At 44.7% G+C, this 10,745-nt stretch overlaps 1 protein-coding gene across 1 annotated transcript in view; it reads left to right on the forward strand.

Annotated features, from left to right (window-relative positions):
• LOC106721820 (cytochrome P450 2G1-like) overlaps positions 1 to 10,293 on the forward strand; it is a 16,611-nt gene extending 6,318 nt beyond the window's left edge. The window contains exons 5-8 of the mRNA XM_025213069.1: positions 7,775 to 7,962; positions 9,218 to 9,359; positions 9,689 to 9,895; positions 10,277 to 10,293. Coding sequence (XP_025068854.1) covers positions 7,775 to 7,962; positions 9,218 to 9,359; positions 9,689 to 9,895; positions 10,277 to 10,293 — 554 coding nt within the window. The remainder of the gene's footprint in view (positions 1 to 7,774; positions 7,963 to 9,217; positions 9,360 to 9,688; positions 9,896 to 10,276) is intronic.
• The last annotated feature ends 452 nt before the right edge of the window (positions 10,294 to 10,745 follow it).

Below are 10,745 nucleotides of genomic sequence, written 5' to 3' on the forward strand. Positions count from 1 at the left end.
TCATTCTGGCCCACTGCCAGAAAATGTTGCAGACCCCGTTTAAATCTCTCAATGAACTGGCTACAAAGATCACAGAGAAGACTACTTGAAAGAGGTGGCTCTTAAGATAAGCAGAGCCTTTAGCTATTGATTGCCTTCTAGCATGTCAGACTATAGAAACTGTTAATACAAAGCTGGAGCAACATCATTTTCACCTACTTAAACTAAACAGGGCCATGTTGTGTGAACTGTCATGCTTCACCTAAAGCTAGCCCCTCTCTGTGCAAACAATGGAACATTTGTGCATGGGATAATTTTCTGTGAGGGAGACATGGTGTGGTGAGAACATATTTGTATCCTATAAGTCTTCTGACTCTTCATTCACTTGACTATTTGGATCACTTCACAATAGGGCTTTTATGTATATTGGCTTGCTGTAGAAATTACTTAAAACAAAGATTAAGTGTTAACTTTGAGCAGTGTAGTGTGCAATTGAGTTTGTTTTTAAAAAATAACCTTACCCATTGCTGCCTCCCAGGAAGTTCTGACAGATTCAGTGGGAAAGCTTGGGACCTGTGCACATTAGAAGCTCTCTCCTGCAGGGTTGGCAGGTGTGGGCTATGTCAAATAAATTTATTACAGTCTGTGCTAATAATGAAAATTACAGAAAAGCTAGATGAAAGTGCTCTACATTCAGCTAATTTGAAGCTACCTTACGAGACAATAACAAGCTTCTAACAGTTTTTCCCTTTTTTAATACACTAATTATGCTTAATGTTCCCTGTCGCATTAGCTTTCATGGTAATTATATTTCAAAACTTTTGCAATTAGGGCGCAGTTAATATTGTGGAATATTGCAATTATTTTTCATTGTGACACCTCTATTGAAAACTGGTGGCACAATGATCACATTGTTCAACTAAATCAGAACTGTAGAAATATGGCAAATGAACCAATTACACATTATTATTTCTAATTACAGATAATGCCCCTTTCCTTGCTTTTGTCCAAAAGAATTTCTCTCACACAGATATCCAGAGTCTTCCTATTTTTAAGAGCTTACCTTAATTATTTTTCCATCTTTGTTCTTTTCATACACATACTATATATAATACAGTATGCATTATTTGCATGTATGTCTGTGTATATATATAAACTCTCTCTATACTATATACACAAATACCCACTGGTATTTAAGGATCTGTCATGAGAACCTCATTTAATTTTGTTCTTACTTATGAGAACATTACTCATGGAGTGGTCTTATAAAAATCTCTGTGATGAATACATTACATATGAACAGCAGAGATTCTCTATGCCTGAAGAAGGGTGATTGCACCAGAAAGCTTGCGAAGAATTTGTTTCCAATTACTCAGTTGGTCTAATAAAAGATACCACATCTACTCAAAGAACCTTGCCTGTCTATATATTACATATGCACTATAAAGTCGTTCTAATACATATCCATATTCCCTTGAACTCTATGAGTTATTTTTGGTCTTCACACAGGTCAGCTTTTCTGCCCAATAAACTTACATGCCATTGGCTCTAGCTACAAGCAACAGGCTCTCTTTTCAGTCATGAAATGCAAATGTTGAAAATAAAAAATTAACAGCCCCGATGCTATCTATAAGTGTTTCATATGCTCAGCCATCTGATACATGGCACTGGCAGAAGCTTCCTAGAAAAGGACCAATATATTTAACTTTTAAAATAAGAAGTTCATCCCTGGGTTTTGAAGAGTATATTTTTATTTCAGCCACTTATAAATCTGGTAATTTTTCCAGCAATGACAGGTATGATAGCAAACACTCTATCACACACACTAGAGGAATCTGGAATCCCTAAACACAGAGCAACTGACCAGGTAATGACAGCAAGATCTAAGAATCTGACTTGTCCTATACTAATTTTGAAAATCTTAATTATAGATCAGTGCATACAGACTCTTTGGATGGGATTTTCACAAGTACCCAATGCTGACTTACAGCTCGCAATGAAACCAATGGTTATGCTCTCACTTACTGCAATATGAACGATGTTAGGCCAACAATGAATGCTTATCAAGGTCCCTTGCTTCATACTTTTTTTTACCATCTCAGTGGGAAGCCTGAGTTTCAGATAGTTCTGCAAAAAAGTTCATTTTGAATTCCTGAGTACAGCTAAAAGTAATAGCTAAATCACATTACCCTCATGACCCAATATTTCCCCCCAAACAGTAGAATAATGTATAGGAAAGATGTTCTAAAACTGTTCTAGGCAAGACTTCAGTCAGAAAGAGCACCGTTACTGAGCATTAGAAGACCAGTTTCTCGTAAGAGTTCAGCTCCATTTGGGTGGCAGAACAAGAGCCAGATTTTCAAAAGTGCCCAGAACACTATGCACTGGCCTCTTTTGGTAAGATTTTGTGGACTATCCTTTAGTGAAACAATGGTACAGTTGGGAGAGTTGTTTGACAAGATTTCAGGCATCAAGGGCTCTTCCTCAGAGCCTTAAAGCTTGTCCAACTGTTCATCCAACTATACAGTTGATTCAGTAAAAGATATCACAAAAACCCTTGCCTCTCATACATTTCCTGGACCATGGCTATAACAGCCCTATTACTGACTCCTTTTGAAATTCTGACCACTTACTTTGATGCATAAGTGGTAGCTGGGCTCTTTTGAAAATCTGACCTTAAGCATAGGCTCTGAGAATCTGAAAATCTACCTCTTATGTGATTATTGTCCCTGTACCCACCTTTCTTTAAACATTTGCTGAGTTGCTGGATTTTTTTTTAAATTCATGTGGTTTTATGTTTATTCTCTGAATGATGTTTTAAATTTTATTTCCATTAGTTTAGCATATCTATCCCTTGACAGTATAAAGAATCACTTATAAAAAGGTAAGCATTGTTTTTCTATTCAGAACCAATGTAATAAATCTAACCTCCCTGTGACTGCATTTAGTTGATGGAAAACACCTTAAACTGTTTTTCAATTCACTTACCATGAATTCTAATAAGGAAAGAGCTTTTCTTTAGAAACTATAGAAGCCTAAAGGAACAAACTACAATACCCATATTTTGAAAACTTAACCCTCTGCATCCCTACCTGAAATCTCAATGTTTTCCATCTCCCATTGCAATCTCCATCCATCCAGCAAAAGACAACCCTTCAAAGCCTGTTAATCTCTCTCATTAACTGCATAGCAAATTCCTGAATTAGCAACAGAAGGGTATTCCTCTTGCACCATATTAGAACAGTATTTTTTGTCTCTAGATTATATCCAGTCGCTGCTAGTCTCAGAAATGAGAGACCTGCTCAGAGAATCAAACTGGCTCACGAATTTGGTAGCTCAGAATATTTCTGTTTGGCTCACCCAAAACATACAGTAACTATAGAGGATTTATCTCTTTAACATAAACTTGCTTCCCTCCAATAGACACTATAAATAACTCTCCAAGGAACAGAAAATGGTTCATCCCTTATCAACTAGCAGCAGAAGACAAAAGCTTAATATTTTGTTTTCCCTTTGAGCCTGGCACAGTTACTCATATTGCCATCTCCACTGTGTTTGTTCCTCCTTTCCAAGTCACATCTTTTATGTATCTAGTCCAAATATGTTTAGGACCACGGAAGACATCAAGTAATAAAATATTAATGTAATTTCTATCTGCCATTGCAGTAACCCTGAAATAATTAAACAACTGGATTATTATTAAGGCAATTAGTGGTTTGGAAACACAGGTCCAATTACTTTCCTCAAAAGAAAAAAAGATGGTAAGTGCTACATTGAAGAGGGCTTTTATCAAAAACCCATAATACAGTTTCTGCTGTGTACTACAGATGAAGACCTATAATTCTGGGGAATAAAATAACTTTTAAAGAGACCTTAAATATTTTCTCTATTGGTAATTCCCCAATGTGTGTGCTTTGAACACAATTGCCATTATATATCACAATATTTAAAACAAAGATTAAAAGAGAAAAAAAAAGTAACTGATTCAGTCTGAAGAGCCAATCATTTACACCAGGGCTGAGGAGGTGTCCAAGGAAGAGGGAAGAATTAAGCATCACAACAGAGAAAGCAACCTGAAAAGCAGGCTAGTGCAGGAGCTGGAGTTTGAAGAAAGGGACAAACAGTGAAGCTATTATTGGGTATTTGAGGTGGTGCAAACAGGAAGTGGAGGGATCAGCTGAGATAATTCTGAGTTGTTCACTGCCATGCAGTCTGTATTGGAGGCAGAGGGTGCTTTATAAGAAGCCAGGTCTCCTTGCTGTGTGGCCTTTGGTCCCCCAAATGTGTTTGTTGAAGATGAGCTCTCTGTTTGGCTACTTGGGATGTTGGAATGCATTCTTTTTCCCTTTGAAGAGGTGAAGTCCCTTTCTCAGGAGCTGAACTGAAAGGTAGCTCCCTGGGGCAGAGCCACAAGTAACCAGAGAGGGTCAGGGACCAAATGTCTGGGGTCTCAGAATCAGGAGGAACCAGGGTTTACCCATATTCTAGAAGCAACATCTAGGCTGGCTTCAGCAGGTACTCAAAGATGCGCTTCCCTGGAGGAATCGGTAACAAAAGCTGACATGCACTTACTAGAAGGCAGAACTTGTGATACTTATGTCTATCAGAAAACACAAGAAATGGTAGTACAGGTGAAACATACCTGTATCATCATTATATGACTCTCTAGGTACTGTAGTACTGAAGCATTTGAGGAAAAGTCCTAATTGTAAGGAAGCCCCTTACAATTTGTGGTTTTATAGATTTAAGTGGAATATTTCAGTTTAAATTGGCACATTCACTTGCATTTTAATTTGCTTGTTTATGGCATATTTTCATGAGCATTGTGTGCAATGTTTATACTATAGCATGGCATGGCATTTTGTCTGCCATAAGCCATAAAAATGTGCAATGTTCACTGGATGCAAATTCCTCATGAGCCTATTTGTACGGGATGCTTAGCTGAAGTGCAATCTGGCATGCTGTCTATGCAGCAGGAAGAGTTATGATCTTGCTTTAAGCCTGAGACATTTATGCACTACAGTAGTGAGCACCTTGTACACTTCTGGAATTCTTCCGCCACTTAAAATAGTAAGCCTTTTAAAAATCATATTAAATAGGAATATTATTTTTTTTTATTTGCCTATCCTTGTTAAGATCAAATACTTCTTTTCCGTTGACATAGCTTTCATCAATATCAAATCTCACAGGTATCTGATCAAAAAAGGCTACAGTAGTACAGCAAAGAATATGGAACCAGCAAGCTTCTAGTTTCATAGTTGTTACGGGCTGGAAGGGACCTTACAGATCATTGGGTCCACCCCCCCTGCACTTGGGCAGGAAAGACCACTGCGTTCAGATGACCCCAGCAAGATGAGCGTCAAGACGCTTTCTGAAGATCGCCATGGTGGAGGACTTTACCACCTCTCAGCAGAGTCTGTTCCAGACCCTGGGCACTTGACTTGTAAAGAATTATTTCTTTAGATCTAGCCTGAAGAGCTCCTCAATCAGCTTGTACCCATTATTCTTTGTCCTTTCCTGGGGGGCCTTGGCGAACAGATGCTCCCCCAGGCCCTGATGTACTCCCCTGATATACATATAGGCTGCCACCAAGTCTCCTCTGAGTCCTCTCTTCTCCAGGCTGAACAGTCCCAAGTCTTTCAGCCTCCCCTGGTATGACTTGGTCTCTAGGCCTCTAATCATGCATGTGGCTCTCTTTTGGGCTCTCTCAAGCTTCGCCACATCCTTCCTGCAGTGTGGCACCCAGAGCTGGATGCACAAATCCAGCTGCAGTCACACCAAAGCCAAGTAGAAAGGGAGGATGACCAATGTTCCCTCTAAGGAGTAGTGGCCTGTGAGCGCGCCACTTCAGTCCTGCCTCCCCCTTTTGGTGCAGCTTTGGACACTTACCAAAGGTAAGCTCCTCACTCCTCACCCAGGGCAGGCAGTGGGGGCTAGGGCCTGGTGCCTGGCGCAGGCTCCGGGAAACTGCTCTACTGCTCCGCATCACTTCGGGGAGCGAGGAGGCACGTGGCATCAGGGCTGGGGAGTGGAGCACTTTCCCGGAGCCGGCAGAGCCCATACAGCATTTCCCCGGAGCCAGCGGAGGCCGCGCCACACCCCCGCCCCAGCCTCCATCCCTGCCTTGCCTCACCTCGGGAAGGAGCCGCTGACTGCCCCGAGTGAGGCTTTGCCGGCTCCACTCCCGGGCCCTGACACCACGTGCCTCCTCGCTCCCTGAGGCGATGCGGGAGAGTGGAGCAGTTCCCCAGAGCCGGCGAAGCCCACACCAGGCCCCCACCCCCACCTCACCTCAGGGAGGAGCTTACCTTTAGTAAGTGTCCCACGCTACAGCCCAGCTCCATTCCTGGTGGGTGCACAGCCTGAAAAAGTTGGTGCGTGGCCAGACTTTTATTCGTGCGCGGCCGCACACACATGCACCTTAGAGGGAGCCTTGAGGATGACATCCTTAGGCTTGCTTGAGATGCCTCAGTAGATGCATGCCAGTGTTTGATTAGCTCTGTCAGCTACGGCATTGCACTGGTGGCTCATGTTCATTTTGTCATCTATCACGACACCCAGGTCTCGGTCTGTTGTGGTGCTAGCAAGCATAGCGCTGCCGAGCCTGTAAGTGTGTTGTGGATTATTTCTCCCCAGATGGAGCACTTTACATTTCACTGTATTAAATGACATCAGGTTGAGGTCCGCCTATTTCATTTATTACGCTTCTCTTATTTATCCTCTGACTCCCTACATATCTAAAGAAGGACTTTTTGTGGTCCTTCATTCCAGTTGCCAATCTGTATTTGGTTTGTGCTTTTGCTGTCCTGATCTACTCTCTACAGGTGCAGGCTGTTGCCAAGTACTCCATTTTTGGTAGTTATTCCTGACTTCCATCTTTTGTAGGCTTCTCGTTTTAATTTCAGGAGGTCCATGAGTTCTCTGTTGAGCCAAGGGGGTCTCCCAGCCCTTTTGCTGCCTCTTTATGAAAGGGAATGGACTCCCTTTGAGCTTTTAGGATCATTTCCTTGAGGAACAACCACCCTTCTTGTACACCTTCCTCATTGGACCATGGTCCTGCAGAGCCTTGCCAACCAATCCCCTAAGCTTGTGGAATTCAGCTTTCCTAAAAATCAAGAATTTCTACTTTACTTGCCAATTTCCCTGACTTCTGCTGGATGGAGAAAGTGATCATCTCAAGGTCACTGTTGCCCAGCTTTCTGTCTCCAGAGTCCCATTAAGGATGCCAATTGCTAACGAGGCAGTGATTAGCTTTATATTTCAGTGAGGCTGGAGCTGGTGCTGAATTGCCAAATCTGGACAGAGAATAGTTATCCATGGAAAGCAATGGTGATGGTTAAATGGGGTGGGATGTCAAGGGTCTGCATCTCACTCCCAGCTCTGCCCAAGATGCCTTGTGCAGCCCTGGACCAGGCACTGGACAGTTCCCTGGCTGAAGACAGAAGGAATATCACTCTCTGCCTTGTGCCTGTAGATAAGAGTGGGCTGGGGGCGTTGAATGTCTCTTGCTGTGGGTCCGTGCTGCATTTGACACAATGGATCCTCGGACCAGGGGCTAGTGACACCATCCAGCTGGGAAGGTGCCTTCTCTCCTAGGAAGACCTGGAAGGCTTAGAAGAGACCAAGAAGAGGGAACAAAAGGTGGGCACTTCTGGAGGCAGTAGTGGCCACCCAAGATAGGCTGAGGAAGGGTTTTCACTGAGGCTGGGCCTGTCCTTACACAACTGACATTGCTGGGGCATCAGAGCCTGCGGTCCAAACACCAAGCCCACCCCTTCCAATCCTGTCTCCGCAGACAAGGTGCAGGAGGAAATCGACCGCGTCATAGGGCGGACCCACAGCCCAGCCATGAACGACCGAGGCCGGATGCCGTACACCAACGCCGTGATCCACGAGATCCAGAGACTGGCTAACATCCTTCCATTTGGGGTCCCCCACAAAGTGACCTGCGACACCCACTTCCAGGGGTACCTTCTCCCCAAGGTGCTGCCTCGTGGGTTACCGGGAACGTTCCATTCGTGCCTCATAATTTCCTCCCGCAGAGCACTCTGGTCTGGGGTTGGAGGCTGCCTGATATTCAAGAAGGAATGACTACAGACACAGAGACCTCCTTCAATGGCCTTATATATTTGATTAAACACCTAGAGCAGAGCTAGGATTCAGAGAAAACCAGAAACTGGGAGGTTGGACCAAAAGAAATCTCATGAGGTTCAACAAGGATAAGTGCAAAGTCCTGCACTTAGGATTGAACAATCCCATGCACCGGGACAGGCTGGGGGTGACTGGCTGGGCAGCAGATCTGCAGGAAAGACCTGGGGGTGACAGTGGAGAAGAAGCTGGACAAGAGCCAGCAGTGTGCCCGTGTTGCCAAGAAGGCTAATGGCATCCTGGGCTGCATGGGTAGGAGGGCTGCCAGCAGATCGAGCGAAGTGATTGTTCCCTATTCAGCACTGGGGAGGCCACATCTAGAAACACATGTCCAGTTTTGGCCCTGTCATTACAAAAAGGAGAGAGTCCAGCAGAGGGCAACAAGAATGTTTCGGGGGTTGTGGGGCATGACTGGTGAGGAAAAGCTGAGGGAACTGGGCTTAATTAGCCAGGAGAAGAGAAGACTCAGAAGGGGATCTGATAGCAGCTTTCAACTCCCTGAAGGGTGGTTCCGAAAAGGATGGAGCTGGAATGATCTCAGTAGGGGTAGATGTCAGAACAATGGTTCCAACTTGCAACGTGGGAAGTGTATGTTGGATATTAGGAGAAAAATCTTTCACTAGGAGAGTAGTGAAGTAGTGGAACAGACTACCCAGAGTGGTTGTAGAATCTCCACCCCTGGCTGGACCACGCCTTGGCTGGGATGATGCAGTTGGGGCTGGTCCTGCTTAGAGCAGGGGTTGGACTAGATGTGACCTCCTGAACTCCCTTCCAGCCCTCATTTTCTGTGATTGTATTACATGGAGGAGGCCAGTGCTATAGTAGTGATCCCAGGCACATTGGCATGAGTGGGTTCCTCACCACACTGGCATTGCAGGGCCTAGCTCTACTTTGCCCAGATTTCAGAGCTCTGTAACCAGTGGTAGATGTAACATCCTCTTAGCCTGAGAGGTTGGGAAACACTTGATGCTAGCGTGGAACTATTCCCCGACAATTCCCAGCTGCAGGAGACTCTGTCTGCTGGCAGAAGTTCCAACTGGAAAGGGTTTAACTCTCCCATTCCGGCTGTGTTTCTGCCTCTCTCCTCCAGGATACAGATGTCTGCACGGTCTTGGGCACAGTCCTCCAGGACCACAAATACTTCAAGGATCCAGAAAGCTTTCACCCGGAGCATTTCCTGGACGAGGAAAGCCACTTCAAAAAGAATGATAGCTTTCTGCCGTTCGGCACAGGTATGAGTGACGGCTCCATTCCCAACCCTACTGGGCTGGGCTGCCCGCTCAAAGACTGCTAGGATACTGGAAGAACCAATTCACTCCTCTGTGACTCAGTTTCCTCATCATCCCAGAAGGACAGGCCATGTTTGTGGTGGGAGAAAAAGCTTTGAGGTCTGTAGAGAGTGCATTTATAGAACTTGAAGTCAAATGGGAACACAGAATCCTTCCTCCCATTTATTCCTTGCCAGAGACCTTCCTGGACTTATAGCTCAGTCAGGTCTTCCTGTTAGACTCTTGTTAACTGGAGTTCATTTATTTGCCCGTTGCTCTGCTTATCCCTGCAGGAAAGAGGGGGTGTCTGGGCAAGAGCCTGGCCCTCGTGGAGCTCTTCCTGATGCTGACCACCATCCTGCAGCGCTTCACCCTGAAATCACCAATACCCGCGCAGGAAATCGACCTCGCCCCAAGAGCAAATGGACTTGGGATTGTTCCTCCAAGCTATGAGCTCTATGCCCTCCCACAGGAGGAAGGGCTGCACGACAGTGTCTCAGGCAACTGCAAAAAGGCATGGAACAGGGCAAAAGACCTCCTTCACATCTCCAGTCCAAACTTTCTGTACAGTCTTCTTCCAGTATTCTGCACAGGCCACTGCTCCTGGTGTTGGTGTTGCCGAATCTTGTGGGCTGCATTGTGGTGCTACAGGGCATCTCAGGAGATGATCCAGGGTTGTGTCACCTGACAAACATTGCTTGGTTGTGTAGCGGCCCCATGATTTCATAAGCAACTTACAAAGGACCTTTTGACCCTAAAATGGCCAATACAGCATGTCACTGAGGAGACCTCCCAAGAAAGACCTCACCTGTCGGCACTGCCCGCAGATCGCCATCATATCCATGGTGTTTTTCATACTTCTGTTTGTCTCCACATTGCAGAAATGGCAGTGTTGTAGGCCATAAGACAGGCCAAGAGCAGTAAGAGTTAAAGTCTGCGGGCTTTGGAAAGCCCCAGGGTGCATCAGAGCATGTGGAATTACATCAAGAATATCCTGGGATGTAAGGATCAGTACCAGCATCCCGTAGTAGATGAGAAACATACATTGTACGTGGTACATACCTGAGAAGACATGTCATTAAACAACTTAATTAACCAGCAAATTATAAAGGAACGTGGCACCAAACATGATCAATCAGTCAGCAATGACGTGGGCTTCATGCAACAGAAATGCACTTTGGATTTGTGTTTAACCCTACACTATCCCTGCTGTCAGCCAGTCCGAGCACCTGGCTGATAGCATGAATAAAGAAAGGCTGCACTAAGTTTATGCTCACCAAATAGCTGCTGTACACTTATTTAAACCGTCTGGCAGTACACTTAGCAGGTACTTGAACAACAACATGCAAT

The sequence above is a fragment of the Alligator sinensis genome, unplaced genomic scaffold (genome assembly GCF_000455745.1).
Source record: "Alligator sinensis unplaced genomic scaffold, ASM45574v1 scaffold1667_1, whole genome shotgun sequence".
NCBI classification, from domain to species: Eukaryota; Metazoa; Chordata; order Crocodylia; family Alligatoridae; genus Alligator; species Alligator sinensis.